This window comes from Haemaphysalis longicornis, unplaced genomic scaffold, assembly GCF_048455015.1.
Source record: "Haemaphysalis longicornis isolate Haplotype H1 unplaced genomic scaffold, Haemaphysalis longicornis Haplotype H1 scaffold_6, whole genome shotgun sequence".
Taxonomy (NCBI): Eukaryota; Metazoa; Arthropoda; class Arachnida; order Ixodida; family Ixodidae; genus Haemaphysalis; species Haemaphysalis longicornis.
The window spans coordinates 211,625,344-211,642,760 of NW_027526407.1; the positions used below are offsets into that span (position 1 = coordinate 211,625,344).

At 51.0% G+C, this 17,417-nt stretch overlaps 1 protein-coding gene across 1 annotated transcript in view; it reads right to left on the bottom strand.

Annotated features, from left to right (window-relative positions):
• Positions 1 to 17,417, bottom strand: part of LOC144143467 (neprilysin-1-like) — a 69,773-nt gene that overhangs the window by 42,838 nt on the left and 9,518 nt on the right. Inside the window, exon 2 of the mRNA XM_077675214.1 lies at positions 14,451 to 14,627. Coding sequence (XP_077531340.1) covers positions 14,451 to 14,627 — 177 coding nt within the window. The remainder of the gene's footprint in view (positions 1 to 14,450; positions 14,628 to 17,417) is intronic.

Here is a 17,417-nt window from a genome sequence, read left to right on the forward strand (position 1 = left end):
TATTTCTTTCGGCTAGACGCGCTACCCGGCTTTCCAAGAAAAGCGACGAAAAGCGGAAAGCTCTGCTCTATTGAAGGGTGGGGACTCAGTACTGCTTCCTTCGGAGCCGTCTGGTTTACTTAAAGACGGGTTCAGCTGGCAAAGCTCGCGAGTTGTCGCGGCGATATGAGCGCTGGGACCCTATGTGACTTTTGTTGAAACGGTGGGGGGGGGGGGCGAAAACGGCGCCTACGTTTTGTATCCACCGACAGCGTGGGCGCCGTGGTAATCCTGTGGCGCCTTTGAAGTTTGCTCTGAAATAACAGCCATGAGCTGCGTTCTTATCCTCCCCACCCTTTCAGCTCCCTTACCGCAGCCGGGCCTATTAACTTCTTGCGCTTGGCAGGACGTGTTCATTTGTCTGCCTTTGGGGTGGCTATCCCCCTCTAAACACATTTCGGATATTAAGGGTGCCTGCTAAGCTGGAAACGAGCACAGCAGTTTTCCCTGCCAGCCACGCAACATGTCTTCGTTTGTGATCTTGGAAACACAGAAAAAGAAGCAGTGTCTGCACTTGGGTGGATACAAGTACCACAAAAAGCGCCCTAATGCGAACGGAACCATTGCTTGGCGCTGCGCTAGTTACAGATCGTCCTGTTTCCCTGCATAAATCCTGACAGAGGGAGATCATGTCAAGACCAGCCTCCGCGAGAATTTTTATTGACTTGTTATAATTAGGGTGTCGTACTAATATACTGTTTTATTTCAACGTTTTATGTATTTATTTCTTTCTCTTTAGCAGACCACAATCATCCTCCTGATGAAATAACCGCGGTGAAGGATCAGATGAGAATGACGTTGAAAGAAAAAGTTGCATCCAATGCACACATCGCTGCTCCAACAATATACAACGAGGAACTTCTTCATGTGTCCCAAGCTGCGAGTTTATTTTCTGCAAGCATAATTATACGATGTGTCTAAAAATAAATCGGAAGTTTGCGCAATTTTTATAGGTACGTCAGGCGTACTCCGACTAACTCTAGCTGGGTCCGCAAGAAACTCCAAGCCGCTGCCTTGCACTCGCTTCACAATATTTCAGCGAGAGCAGTCTCTCTTGATATTTATCCAACCGGCCAAACCTCTTCCGCTCACTGGCTAGCTAGACTCACTGTTAAATATTACTCACCAATAATAATTAAAGATGATCAGACGTAACTCTAGCAATGGCTACGTCGGCCTTTGCGGTTCGGCCGGTCGGGTAAAAATCAAGACCGACTGCTATTGCAAACCGCTAACCACGGTCACAAAAAAAGGAAACTTGGGAAGATTGTAACCCGCTACTACAATGACCGCGAGTTGAGGCTTAACCTCTACACGAAATCCCACTACGGCAATCGGCGTCTGATCAGCTCATTTTCAGTCCGTCTGGACGGGGCTCTACACATTTCACGTCGTGGCCGGAAATTTTGCCATCCTTATCGTTCGATTTTGAGCATTCCTTGTCGTTCGAGCTTATCCAGGCGCCTTAAAGCGCCTGAATGAGCTCGCTAAAGTTGCTGCCAGAACAGAGGAGCTCCCTATGGCAGTCTTGGTGCCATAGGGAGCTTAAGAGGGTTCAACGCTGGTCGACCACTCTCGACATGTCGTAGACACTCGAGTCACGGCCCGGGGGTTAAAAAGAAGGTCCCCTTCACCCCGAGTAGTCAGAGTGGCGCTGGCTACCACCCCCAAGCGTAGGAAACAAAAAATACCTAACATAAATACCCAGAAAGTGGAGGGGAAATATAGCCCCGCCGGTAGCGTAGTGGTTATCGCACCAGACCGGTATTCTGGAGGCCGTGGGTTGGGATCCCACCTGGCGGGTATTTTTTCTGCGCTTTCTTTCTTTCTTTCCAAATTCTTTATCTGTTTCAATTACCTACCACATCCTCCCCTTTGCTTTCCGAGGTTTTCTTGGCTGCCAACCCTTATTTCTGTCTTACTTTCTACGAGCCCCTCATTTCCTATAGTATATGGCATGTGTACATGTATTGTGGTATATGTATATGTATTTGGAGGCATGTACAGTCATTGACAAAGGAATGCGAACACAGAAAAATATGATCCGGAACACACAAAATTGAAAAATAGTATTCGTGTAGGCTCAATAATGGCGAGCTATTTCTTTTGCGTGGAAAGGCAGATTTCAAATCTTTGTTATTGTAATTAAGCCACGCGTAAATTTGACTTGCATGGCAAAAAATCGCCCTATTTGTGTGCTCTGTTCATATGTTTGTGAACGTGTTTTATTTGTCCATGACGGTATTTATGTACGCGTATGTAATATTCAACAGGTCTTTATTCTTTATTTTTTAAGAACTATGCAACTGTACGTTTTTTTAAAGCATTTATGTCACACCACTAATGGCTTTTACAGTTTTATAGTATTTTGTTCTGTTCGTTTCGCCATTACGGCTTCCTTGAATTATGTCTTGTTGTAGGCCACTGGTTGTGTTTTTAGTGTGTGTGTTTATGCATTCAACCCGCAACTGCCATTCAGCAAGGCATTGTGGGTACCAGATTAAAAAAAATAAAGCTGTAGTAGAATTTTCGCCTTTATTGTCTTGCTTATCACTCTCCAAAAAATTTATTTCACCGTGGTCTTTCTGAAGGCCATGACGAATTGAAAAAATCGGTACCGTTAGGCACAACAAAGTTTAAAATGTTTATATTAGGATTACGTCGAAAAATTTAAGGTACGCCTAACAATTGTTGTAGAAGGTATCAGAAATAACGCACACATTTGAACTAACTATTATGAACCCACGGCTCTTGTTAGCATTATTGCAGCCATGCAACTTGATTCTGGGTGGCGTTTAGCAATACCTACTACCTAACTGGGGATCAGAGAGTGGCCACACCTTGCTGTGGCATGTCAGACAGCCACATCACCCTGCTTAATTAAGGTGGAATTTGGAGCGCCATTGTGCTAGGCAGCATTTCAGCGAAGCTCTCGCGGTAACAAACTTGGTGCAGTGGCACAACTTTCACCGCCTTTACGGATTATCTCCCTCTCCAGATTATAATAAAGGGTCCAGAAGGCTGGTTAACGTGTCATGAAAGTCAAAACACACACTGGCACAATGAAGTACCCTTTTGTTTTTAAGTGCACTCTTTGACAATTACATCCCCCCCTCCACAGGCCCAACTCATCAGCCGCGTAACACGCTGCTTTTGAAAAACGATGACAGTTGGCGCGTTAGCGCATTTATTCGCTGTAATAGTGCAAAAGGAGATAATTTGCAGAACGAAATATTTTAAATCGCACCCCCGAAAAGACAACAAATGTTAAAAGTGAACTAAATAAATAAAAACTATCTGATACTCCATTACCAGAAATGTTAAAATGAAAAAGCCCAGAAAACCGCCGCGGAAGCACAAATAAAAAATCGCAAACACACCCTCACTTCGAAAGAAATCGTATTTGGCGCACTAACAGATTTAAATGTTATAATAGCCCCAAGCGTACACCAATGTCCAAAAGAAACAGACGAAAACTATAAACGATAAAACATGTATAAAAATAAAGTAACCCTATATATCTGGATACATATTCCACATGAGAAGCGGCGAAAATTATAAACTTAGCTTTGCGTTTTATTGATTCTGTTTATTCCCGTAACTCTAGGGTACTCAATTTGCATAATAGGACAAACCTTCAGAAACTTAAGCAGCCCAGGGTCGTCTCTAGCCTAAATTTTCTTTAATACAGAAACTTAAAATTGTCGCGGGAATACTACCTCCTAGGGCCTTTCAGACGTTCAGCGAGAATACAACGTAGTAAGACTTTTAAGCAGCCAACCAGCTGAATTACTATTCGAAAGTTCTCTTTGTTTCCTCGTGCAATTTCTTCGTGGAATACGTTAACTGAACGAACAGTGAACGAACAGAATTTTCCCCACGTATTGGAAATATGTGTTCTGGTTTAATCGTCGTGTTTTAAAATTGGAATACATTAAGAATGCATATCCTTGTTCGGACCCCTTTGCGTCTATTACATATTTATGTCTTTTGCATATGTGTTGGGCATTTTGTGTTGGGCATTTATATGTTGGGCATTTTTAAACTACGCCAACCAATACTGATGTGTTTTTATGTTCACTCCTGCATGAGCCCGACCAGGCCGCAAAGTATCTGTAAATAAATAAACAAATCTGCCCATTACTCACGTGGAAAAGGCATTACTACCAATTCTCAGATTTCTGCACATGTTTTTGCCTTTTTCAAAGTCTCTCCTACGGACATCTTTGATCTATGGATCTCTCGAACCCGAATAGAAAGCTACGCTCCAAACAATGAGCATAAGCGCGGCTGATAAACAAATTTCAGCCGCACGTACAAACACCAACTGCAGAAAAATCCAATGCGTGCATTACTCAAGATATTGGGTATCTTTCTAGTACACTTTCGCAGCTGCAAATTTTGTGTAAAGAGGGCAGTATCGGCCTAATGCATTCGGAAACTTTTATCGGCTGGAAATATCGGTCGATTCTAGAAAATTTGGTGCATACAAGTTTTTAGTGCATGACCCGTTGCTCGTAAGTATATTTTGGGGAACAGGTTCGAAGACGGTAACGCATGTTTTCAAAAATTCAAGTGGGTTGGAACGATGCGGGTTCAAATGAGAAGGGCGCTTTGGGAGCGGGTTGTAACGGGAAGGGCATTTTGGGAACGGGCTGAAACAGGAAGCGCCTAAACGGGAAAGGTCGTTTCGGGAACGGGCGCACACGGGACGGGTCAAGCAGGAAGGGGGTTTCGGGAATGGATTCAAACGGGAATGGGTCAAACGGGAATGGGTTCGTTTGGGCTACACCCGCTGGTCGAGAGGAGTAAACCTTCGACATACTGAGGGTGATTCGTTCAGTTTCTTTATTGGACATCAGTTTACCATCACACTTTGAAGTTTCGGCCCAGGCGGGGGGGCGGGGGGATAAAATCATTCTGTGTGCTGGGGGTGGCGCTGCGGTCGCCGAAACGAGCGAACGTGTGTCGCGTTGGCTCCGTAGATTATGCTTAATTGCGCAGTGCTAATTACCCTCGCCGATGGAATACCTTCACTAGTCGACGCAGCTCAGTGAGGGGCATCGACCGGTACCAAAATTCGTGAGGTGCAGCGAATTTTCACCGGATTTTCTGAGTGTGAAAGTTTCCCAGCGTGGTTGTCCAGCTAAGCCTAACCGAGTCACCTCTCGGGCTCGGGGCCGGGCGGGCCGGAGTCGGCGGCCAGCGGCGGGAAATGGCGTCTACGGACGGCGAAGCGGCAGCGATGAACACCAGTGTAGGCCTGGTGGACGGAGACGATTTTCGACCCACGACAACGAACGTGCGCTACGACGATGGAAGGACAACGGTGGCGGTCCACGGCACCGAGTTTCTCTCCACGGACACGGAGAAATGGCAGGCGGCCGGCAAGCGACTTCGGCAGCGAGCGGCCAGCGCGGCAATCGGTGAGTCGGTTCCTGCTTCCCATGCAGCCCCTAAGGTTAACAACTCGCAATTCGCAAAGAGGGTATCGGCTAGGATAGGCAGGGCAGCGCGCATGCCGCGGACGTTGCCCCGCGAGGAGATTAAGGTTGTGCTTCGGCCGCGCGGTGGGCTCAACGTGGGCCGCACCGAAGTGTCCAGGTTGATGACCGCGATTTTCGCGACGGCGGGTACTACGATGCAGGAGTCGAAAGAGGACACCATGTGTACGAACGTGGCGCGGAATATTATAGTCATCAGCACCCCGCACGAGGGAAGGGCAAGCAAATATGCAGGGATCCGGTCGCTCCGGGTCGGGGACAATGACCACAAGGGTAACGCTTACTTGTCCACGCCTAACGGCACGGCAAAGGGGGTCATTCGGGGGATATCCCTGGCTGATTCGAGCCAAGAGCTCCAGGGTAACATAGTGAACGACGCTAACCCACTCGCGTTAGACGCGCACAGGATCGGGAACACCACGACGGTGATTGTGGTGTTTGAGGGCAAGAAGGTGCCGAATTATGTGAAGTATGGTGCTGTGCTCGTAAAGTGTAGTCTGTACAGGCAGCACTTTGAGGTGTGCCACTGGTCACAGGACGGACGTGTGCCCCTTTCCGGACACGAAAGCATGCTTTGCGTGTAACGCGCCAAACCCTGGCCCAGAACACGAGCGGGAATGCAAGCCTCGACGTAAGCTATGTAACGGAACGCATCCCACCGGGGCGGCGGGGTGCAAACATCGCTACAAGGTTCCCTACGTGGTCACTCGCCGCCGGTGGGAGCGTAAGCACGTGGAGGCCCAGCAGCCTCGATTAGGCTTGTAAGAGTTCCCGCAGCTGCAGCCGCGTGCCCACGTGACGGCACAGGCGCAGGTGGCGAGCGAGCGCGGGCGCCTACGTCAGCGCAGCAGCAGCCGGCGGCGCTCGGGCAACTGCGGCGCGAGCCGCAGCGCAAGTCGCAAGCGAGAGTCGAAGTCGAGAGAGCGTGTGGCGTCGGCCGACATGGTTAGACCGCAAACGCCAGAGCGAAAGGCCGTATCCCCGACAAGTTCACCGCAGCCAAGCCCCGAAATGCTCAAGCTACACAACGAGAACGAACGCCTAAAGAAGCACATCGCCGAGCAAGACATGCGCATGCTGGAAATTAATCGGAAATTGGACTTGCTGGTGGCCAGCCAACGCCAGGAGCAGGCACGGGTCGCGGTGCGAGGACGGGAGCAGGAGAAGGTGCAAGCGCAAGCGCAAGTCCAGGCGCAAGTGCAAGCGATGGAAACGCAGGTCGAAGAAGCCGAGACGACGGCGGGAGAGGAACCCACGACCGAACCCGAACCCCACGCCAAACGCCGGGCGGTGGAAAGGAGAACGACGTACCGAACACTAGAGAAGCGCATCCAACGCCTGCAAGAGCGATTCGACAGGTTCGAAGAATCGGCGAACAGGAGTCTGGCGGCGCTGGAGGCGACGACGGCCGACATCGTCGTACGACTAACGAAGCTGGAGCAGATGTTCCAGGCGGTCCAAGAGACCCTGGTGCAAATGCAAGAAGCCATAGCAAGACTAAGCGCGGTATTCCAACAAATGCGCTCTGACCAGCGCCCAATATGGCCAGTACAGCAATAAGACACGAACTCGTAGTGTGGCAGTGGGACGCGAACGGCCTGCGCAGCAAGAAGGCGTCGCTACAACAATACATTGAAAAGGCGAGCCGGCGGCCGGACGTGATTCCACTGCAGGAAACACAGCGAGACGCCCCCGAGCATGCCGGGGTACCGCTCTTACGCAAGCCCCCCCCCCCCCCCCCCCCCTCCAGCGCGCGAGCGCTCGGGAGGGCCGCCGGACAAGGGGTGTGCATGCTGATCAAGAAGGGACGCACGTACGTGGAGCACGAGCTGCTGCGCAACAGCGCGGTGGAGCACCGAGCGATCGAGATCGTGGTGGGCCGCAAGAAGAAGGAGAGCGTGTTCGTGATAAATCTGTATAGTGACCCGAAGTAGTTCCAGCAGAAGTTTGGAACATTGGTGCACAAGGTGGATCAGCTAGCGGGGGCCGACGTCGCACTGCTGTGCGGGGACTTTAATGCGCCGCACGCGGCGTGGGGCTACCCGAAGACAACAGCGAAGGGGCGCAGCCTGTTTGAAGAAACGACGGATGCCGGGTACCAACTCCTGAACGACCGGACGACACACACGCGACACGGGACGTCGGTGCAACGCGACACGAACCTGGACCTGGCTTTCTGCAAGAGGGCCGGTGTGCGGTGGAGGAACACGGGAGAGACGTTGGGTAGTGACCACTGTGTGTTGGAAATGGTGGTGTCGCTGCTTGGGAGGGCACCGCAGCCACGAAAACAGCAGTTGACGGACTGGAGTGCGTACAGGGAAGCTCTGAGCGAAGTGACGGGGGAGATTGGCGACATCGACGAGTGGGCAAGCGCGATCAACGAGGCGACGCGAAAGCGACGATGGAGATCGAGGCGGACGACGAGACCCCGCAGGTGGACAGCCGACTTCCGCACCTGATAGAGGCGCGGAACTCGCTGAGGGAAAGATGGACACGGCAACTACACAACCGGGCGCTGCGCAAGCGGGTGGCCCAGCTGAACCGTGAGATAGGGCAGCACAGCGCGGCTCTCTGCAGGCAGCAGTGGCACGCGGTCTGCCAGGAGGCGGATGGTCAAATTCATAAAAGTCGCACCTGGCAGCTGCTGCGCCACTTGCTGGACGAAAGTAAGACGAAGGGAACGCACCACCACATCTTGACGTGCATGTTGCACAAGGCGAAGCGGGAGCTCGGCGAGGCCGAGGTCCGGAGGCGATTGAACAACAAGTACCTGCCGGCCACCCCACCGGACCCCCTCCCGAGCTACACGGGCACGGCCAACAGCCAGCTAGACGCAGATATCGAGGAGTGGGAGGTCCGCGCGGTGATCCAAACAATCAATGGCAGATGGGCGGCGGGGCCGGACAAGGTGTCGAACAAGGCACTGCGGAACCTCGGAGACGCGGCGGTGACTGCACTGACGGGCTACTACAACAAGTGCTGGCGTGCAGGCAAGCTGCCCAAGAGTTGGAAGGACGCGCGGACGGTGCTGATCCCGAAACCGGGCAAGCCGCCGCACATTGACAACCTGCGGCCGGTCTCGCTGACGTCGTGCGTCGGGAAGGTCTTTGAACACGTGGTACTCAACCGCTGGCAGATGTACCTGGAAGAAGAAGGGCTCTACCCCGACACAATGCTGGGCTTTCGGACCAAGTTGAGCACGCAAGACGCGATGCTGTTGATCAAGCACGAGGTCCTGGACCAGCACACCCGTTCCATAGACAACAAGGCGGTGCTGGGCCTGGACTTGCAAAGCGCGTTTGACAAGGTCCATCACTCGGCAATGCTGAAGCAGGTGTCTCGACTGAACATGGGAGAGCGCACGTTTGCCTACATCAAAGACTTCCTGACCGACCGCACGACGACGATCGTGGCGGGCGACATCGAACTACCGAGCAAAACGCTGGGGAGCGTGGGCATGCCGCAGGGCGCCGTGATCTCGCCGGTGCTGTTCAGTCTGGTAATGATCGGGGGGGCCGAGCGTCTGCAGAGCCTCCCGGGAGTCAGCCACACGATATACGCCGATGACATAACGATATGGATGACGGGTGGCAGCGACGGCGAGATCGAGGCATCGCTGCAGCGGGCAGTCGACGAGATCGAGGACCAGCTACGGGGCACGGGACTTGTGTGCTCGCCGACAAAGTCGGAGCTGCTGATCGTGCCCCCGCGAGGAGTAAGAAGGAGCAGGACGGCGGAGCCGGACATCACACTACGAACGAGCGACGGAACGACCATCCCGAGGGTGAAAACGCTGCGAGTGCTCGGGCTGCACATGGACGCCGGGCGCAGCAACGGACTAACGATTGCAAAGCTGGACGCGAAGGTGTCGGCGGCGATCCGACTCATCCGCAGAGTGTCGACGAGATATGCGGGCATGAAGGAAGCCAGTCTGCTGAAGTTGGTACAATCGTTTGCGGTCCGCCACGTGGCCTACGTCGCAGCTTTCCACGACTGGAAGGCGGCGGAGCGCCAGAAGGTGGACGCGGTTATACGCAGGGCATACAAGGCAGCGTTGGGGCTTTACACGTACACTAGTACGGAGCGACTCTCGGAGCTTGGGGTCCATAACACGCTGGACGAGGTGGCCGAGGTGCAGTGGACAGCGCAGCGGGTCAGGTTAGCGAGTACCAAGACTGGGCGGTACATACTGGAAAGAGTGGGATATCGCGGAGGGCTGCAGGGAAGCGCGGCCCGATCGCCGTTGCCGCGCGGGTTGCTCAGCTCATTGCAGGTGCCGCCGATCCCGCGCCACATGCACCCAGAAGTGGATCGAGGGCGACGGCTGGTGAGGGCGAAGGCCCTCACAGCCACGCATGCAACGGACAACGGAGCAGGATACGCCGACGTGGCGAGGTACCCGGACAAGCCGGGAGCCTACGCCGTGGCAGTGTGTGCGGCGACTACCGGAGAGCTACTAGCGTCATGCAGCGTGCGGGCGCTAAGACCGGGACAAGCGGAGGAGCTGGCCATCGCGTTGGCCCTGACGGACCCACACTGTACCACGGTGCTGAGTAATTCGAGGAGCGCGATCATGAACTTTGCAACAGACAATGTGTCCCCACGCGCGGCCAGGGTGTGCGGGGCCCTCAGACACAGAACGATGCCGGTCACCGTGAAGTGGTTCCCGGCCCACATGGGGCCGGTGAGCACCGGAGAGAACCGCAATGAGGGTGCGGACCGGGCGGCGCGTGCGCTCACAAGTCGCGACGCGTGCCCTTGCCCCCGACATGCGGAAGACGAAGACCACGACGAGGTGCTGCCGATCACCTCCTACCGGGAGGTGTTGGAGTGGTACCAGGAGGGCAGGCGAATGTACCCGCCGCCCCACCGAAAACTCACGAGGCAGGAGGCGACGACGGTACGTCAACTACAGACCCGAGCGGTGTGGACACCGGTTGTTCCAAAACACGTGTGCCCTGAGGTGTACGCGAGTGATGTGTGCGCGGTGTGCGGCAAGGGCCGGGCGACCATGGCGCACATACTGTGGAACTGCAAAGTGAGCGAAGGGACTACGGACGCGTTGCCACCGGGCCTGGAAAAGGCGGTGGCAAAGGTTGACTACCACGCCCAGCGCGAGGCCGTCCAGCAGACGTTGGTGGCCCTCGAGCGACAGTGGCCGAAAGCGCAGCCCTGCGAAGGGGCGGTGCGAGTAGGCAGCTGAAGCCGAGCGGCCCGCCAACGTGACGTTTAGGCCGCGTCACAACTTGCCGGAAATAACGATGTTGTTTCTCTCTCTCTTCTGTGTGCTGTACGTGAGGTAGTTGGGTTCATGTAGGCGTTCATGTTGGTGTAGCAATGCAGCCATTATCGCCACCACAAATGAGGTTCCTGCCACTTTCTTTCATACCCGTGCTATGTTTCCCACTTGCTAAGATTGATTTTCATTGGTTACATTAATTTTAAAATTTATAAATTCTCGCATCGGCACGGTGGTCTCAAATTTCGTATCGGCATGGTGGGCTCAAATGTGTGGCGAAAACAACGTTCTTCAAACATAGGGTGAAATTAGGTTGTCTCGGGAGCACTTGTCTTGGGTAGTGTTTTTCGAATATGCCATTACTCCTTTCGGTTAGCCTCTTTTTCTTCTCTGTGGAACTATGAGTGAGCATATGCCCGCGTTCTCATCGGTATGCTCAGACGATACTCAACGGTAACGTAACTCGCTACTCGTGCTACTGCTACTTCAGAAATACACAAGCTCAAGTTATTACGTTAACCTGAATACACGTGCTTCACAGGCGCAATTAAGCCGACGGTTATGCAGAGTGGCCTAGCTTTCCGTCGGCTAGAGTGGTCGTCCAAAGGTGGTGGTGGGGCTGCGCGCTCGTATCGCGTTCCAGAGGCCCTAGCTGCAACTCGGACTCCACCCAGAACCGAATGCGCACAGTTTTCTAACTGAAATCACCTTTCTTTTATTCTGTTTGCAGTGTAGGTTTTCTTTCTTGGGCACGCAGAAATTTTAGTCTGTCTGTCTGTCTGTCTGTCTGTCTGTCTGCCTGTCTGTCTGTCTGTCTGTCTGTCTGTCTGTCTGTCTGTGACTCGACTCAGCCACCCGGCCGAAGTGAAGCAGAAGCAGCGTAATAGGTTTATATAACCACAGCCAAATCTAAACGTTTACGTCCGATGAAAATGTTCATACTTGTCAACATTGTTGAATAAGAACAAAACATTACGCAAATATGAGGAAAGAAGTCAATACATAAGTGATACCTTGATTGTTCCTTTATAAAAAAATCATTGATGTTTGATTCTTGCGATCAAATCAAATACTACATTCACTGCTCTCACTTTGCCGCCGGCTGTCACCTGCGCCACTATAGGTTCTGGCGACATCTTAAAAAATCAAACGACAGCAGTAACGAAAGGTACCACTAGATAGGTTCCATGCATTTCGGCTGGTTCAGCTGCAGAGGCCAATGTAAAGACCTAGTTTACTACCCTACCATTACCTCACGTCGATGAAATTTCAGTTACGCCATGAACGAACTGCCGCTGAGAATTCCTTGAAATGTTTGTGAAGCGGTGGGGGTGAATCTAGAATCGAACCTTGACCCAGTGTCGCGACCGTGCCTATTAGACGGATGTCGATGTCCGAACCGTCTCCCTTGAACGCGATGTCACACCCACGAATGGCCCAGTCTGAGTTATCGACAAGGCTTCTACGCGAAAAAACAACTCAAGATCTAACGCCGTAACTCCCAGTTCAAGGTTGGGAAGCCGTGATCGCTTCAAACCCGCGTGCTTCCCGGCTGCACGCAGCAAATCTGTACGGGAATGGCGGCCCATGCGATTGACAATGCCCCAGTCTTTTTAAGTGCGAATGCACTTTATAAGCGACCCCAAACCATCCACCGCCGGCGGCGGCGGCGGCGGCGGCGTCGGCGGGGTCCGCAGTGCTCCTCTATATTTAAAAAAGAAACAGCATCCGGCGCCAGGTTTCGATCCGAGGACTTTGCGGGCCGCAGCCCGACGCTCTACCGAATAAGCCACGGACGCGACGCTGATATCAGTGATAGTGACGCGCCTTATATCTTTAACGCATTCAAACTACGTCGTCAGCGGCGTGCGTTGGCGACTCAGCGGCGTTATAGCGGCTTGATAACTGCGTGGTGTACACGTGATACTACAAACCCGATGGAAGAGATGGAAGAGAAGGCGGCGAGGCGGTGGGCTGCGGGGGCCGAGCGCAAGCGCCGCAAGCGGGCCGACAACCGTGCATTCGCACTTTCACATTCTCCCCCTCGGGGAAATGCGGGGGAATTTTAATAGCATGATGAACATTGCTGTTATGGCTGAATTGTGTTTGCTGATTCAGCGAGCGATACGAATACTTTCTCCACAATATATGATATGCCTATACCACCAAACCGTGCTGAACCCATCTGGATTACAAGAGGACCATCCTTCGCACCCTTTGCGCTATTTCCATACGCGAGGGTCTTTCGTTCTCCCCAGTGCCACATTCACATTCTAGCAAGTTGGGGCACTTTTTCTGGAGCGCTGCAGTTCTGCTTCAGCTAGGAAAGATTAACGCGTGTACTCAGTAGGAGCAGAGCCGTGCCGTAGACTATTCTCGGGTAACTTAACAAAACTTGTTGAGCTAGTTGGTTCACGCATACCGGAAAGAATAAAAGGGGCGCTAAAGAGACGAAGACAAAGTAGACACAAAGAACACATACAGGCGCCAAGTTTCTCGGGTAACCAAGACGTAGGGGGCCAGTTTGTATCATGCCAGACTGTTGCAATGTGGCCGTTGGGGCAGCACTACAGTAATTCCAGAAAGGCGTAAAAAACCACCCCTGTAGAGATACGAGCGTCTGGCTATGCAAATGAACGTAAATCATATGCAGTAGTTAATTCTTGTTCTGAACATTCACCTAGAATGACCACACGGAGTGTCTTCTCGCCGACACGCAAGTGATCAGAAATGACTCGCTCCGCCAAAGCCGCCACTCCTCGTATACATCGCCGAGTGTGGCCAAAGAAGTTAAGAACGTGGGCGGGGGGGGGGGGGGGGGGGGGGCTCTCAAAGCGCCCTTATGGCAGATCCTGCTCAGTGGCCCCAGCTAGCATCCACTTCGACCGCACTATGGTAGCAGGGTGACGTCACGACCCTGAGGTCAGGTTGTCTTTGACAACATTGTACATATTTACCATTGTTTCTGTGCGAACCATATTAAGGTGCGTCGGAAGTCATATTGCTGGGTGGGGCATGCAGTCGGCTTCTTTTTTCTGGTGTTTGAACATCTGTGGGTGCGCCTACTCTCTCATTAAAACAAATGCCTCGTCTGAACAATTAATGCGTCCCTGAGTGATCGGTATGCCTTAAGTTTGATTGAGGATTGCATTTTGTGGGACCACAGTCCTAGCGGCAAAAATGCTTTCATCAAACGAGCGCACCCTAGAAATGAGCATATTCAGTACGATAAAACGGACATGCCGATGACAATCGCGATAATAGGAAGACCGGAGTGCATCTGCCAGCGAGACTAAAATTCGTCGTTGCACTTCTCGCTTCCTGGTCTTCGTCGGCATCATCTTGTTTTTATTGGCTTTTAGCAGCAATGCGTGTTTTCTCGATTAATTTTAATTTATCTGTTTATGGCTCAGCGACGGGTAGAAACTTCCCGCCATCTTTCAACAAAATTGTTGGAGTTTTTGCATGCGCTCAAGTGTAATCCATTACCACAACTTGTGAATGCATTGGAAGCACACGTCAAAGCAACACATTTGATATGAGTTGCCAAGGGTGAGAGTGAACTAAATGAATACTGCTCACCGTGCAGAGCAAACAGAGGTGCCTATTGGTACATTTCGTTTCCGGCTTGAGACGCGGCCAGAGACGGCGTACACTTGGAGACTCACCTGTACTCGTCGATGCACCTGCGGTAGGCAGTGACAACACTGGTTCCTATCTCGTCGCTGAGCTCGGTCTCGTGCTCGTCGATGATGTGATCCCGGTAGGCGGACAGCCTCGACTCCAGCAGAGACGTGAAGCTGAAGCGGTTGGGGTGCAGGTCCTCGAAGTTGCTGCACATGTACCTACGAAAGCGGGGAAGGCATTGCTTGTGTAATGCTTATTCTCGGATCCATACTTGGAGTGTGCTTAACATCGACGCTTTTTCCTCGGTGGTGGTGATCTATTAACAAAGGAGGGAAGAGAAAAGGCCTGGGGATATTGTTGAACTCAACGGGGAGTTCACCCTCATACGACCATACCTCGGCAAAGTTGGCGCGGCTCACTCAAACTCACAATTTTTTTTTCGAATCACCACTCACTCAAACTCAGACTCAATGCTGAGCAGCACATCTGCGCTCACTCAAACTCAAACTCACATTGAGCTCAAAACTTAGAACTCACTCGGACTCAAAACTCAAAATGCACTCAGAACTCAAAATGTACTCAAACTCAAAATGTAATCAAAACTCAAAATGTACTCAAACTCAAAATGTACTCAAACTCAATTTGGACTCAAAACTCAATTTGGACTCAAAACTCAAAATGTACTCAAACTCAAAATGTACTCAAACTCAAAATGGACTCAAAACTCAAAATGGACTCAAACTCAAAATGTACTCAAACTCAAAATGGACTCAAAACTCAAAATGTACTCAAACTCAAAGTGAACTCAAACTCAAAATGGACTCAAAACTCAAAATGTACTCAAACTCAAAATGAACTCAAAACTCAAAATGGACTCAAAACTCAAAATGGACACAAACTCAAAGTGAACTCAATACTCAAACCTCAAAATGTACTCAAACTCAAAATGTACTCAAACTCAAAATGTACTCAAACTCAAAATGTACTCAAACTCAAAATGTACTCAAACTCAAAATGGACTCAAAATTCAAAATGTACTCAAAACTCAAAATGAACTCAGAACTCAAAATGCGCTGAGAACTCAAAATGAATTCAGAACTCACATGGCCTCACAGAGATTGAGACAGTCAGAGAGTGAGAGTGAGAGTTTGAGAGTGTGAGATTGAGAGTGTGAGAGTGAGAGTGTGAGTGAGAGTGTGAGTGAGAGTGTGAGTGAGAGTGAGAGTTTGAGAGTGTGAGATTGAGAGTGTGAGAGTGAGAGTGAGAGTGTGAGTGTGAGTATGAGTGAGAGTGAGAGTGAGAGTGAGAGTGTGAGTGAGTGTGAGTGTGAGTGAGAGTGTGAGTGTGAGTGTGAGTGAGTGAGAGTGAGAGTGAGTGAGAGTGAGAGTGTGAGTGTGAGTGTGAGTGAGTGAGAGTGAGAGTGAGAGTGCGAGTGCGAGTGAGAGTGCGAGTGCGAGTGCGAGTGCGAGTGCGAGTGAGAGTGAGAGTGAGAGTGAGAGTGTGAGTGTGAGTGTCAGAGTGACAGTGAGAGTGTGAGAGTGTGAGAGTGAGAGTGAGAGTGAGTGTGAGAGTGAGAGTGAGTGTGAGTGTGAGAGTGAGAGTGAGAGTGAGAGTGAGAGTGAGTGTGAGTGTGAGAGTGAGAGTGAGAGTGAGAGTGTGAGTGAGAGTGCGTACCTTTTGCTGTATACCTTTTGCGATATCCTCATAATTATAACCAGAAAACATTTTCATATTTGTCCCACGTGACCCCCTCGATGAGACCTTTAATTTGATACCCCACACACCCTAGCAGGGTCATATGGAATTCATACCAGTCAAACTAACCATGACTCATGACAGTAACCAGGACGCATTATTTAGGTGTCCGACATGATTCCCCTAACTGGAACCTTCAATTTGACGCCCCACATGCTTCAGCGGCCTCACCTTGAATTTAACCCAATCTATGACTCATAATGACCATCTCATGATTCGAACTACGAAGCCTTTTTTTATTTGTACAACGTGATTACCCTCTTCAAGACCGTAAATTTGATACCCTACACTCCCTAGCGGGGTCACTTCGAATTTTACCCCAATATAAGACTCGCCATGACAATCTAATGGTTATAACCAGGAAGCATTTTTGTATTTCTCCCACGTGATTCGGCTCATCAAGACCATTGATTTGATACCCATCACATCCTAGCGGAATAAATTTGAACGTTAAACCAATCAATGACTAACCATGACTATCTCATGATATAGCCCTACCACATTTTTGCCCCACGTGATTTTCCTTATCGGAACCTTCAATTTGATACCCCGGACACCCAGTGGCATCATTGTGAATTTTAACCTAATTTATGACCCATTTTGACAATGTCATGATAATAATCAGGAAGCACGTGATTACCCTCATCGAGACCTTTAATTTCATACGCCCTAGCGTCATGAACCTGAATTTTACCCGAATCTTTGATTTACCATGACTACGTCATGATATAACCATATCTCATGTTCGTCCCGAATGATTCCCCACATCGAGACCTTGAATTTGATTCCCCACATGCCCTCGCAGCGTCATTTTGAATTTTAACCCAATCTATGACTCATTATGACTGCCTGATGACTACAATCAGGAAGCATTTTTTTATTTACCCCGCGTGATTCCGTTAATCCGGACCTTTCATTTGATACCTTACACGCCTTAGCCTCATCAGTTTCACTTTTCACCCAATCTAATGTGGTCATTATTCTGTCTTAAGGGGCGCTGCCCAGTCAATTCAGCTAATTCATTTGAAACAGTAGAAAGGACAGCCCCCGCCCCCATTTCCCCCCGGCTCTCACCTCTTCCTTTGTGACCCCTAGTATATCAAGCCGTTAACACACGCCTGCGCCGCCGTGTGCTTTCCCACCACCCTTTCCCACGCTCTTAGTGGATCCGTCAGGAGGAAAAGTTAAGACAACCCTTTTTTATGACCTCACCAGTCAATTATCACTCACGCGCCCAGCCGCGAAAATTAGGT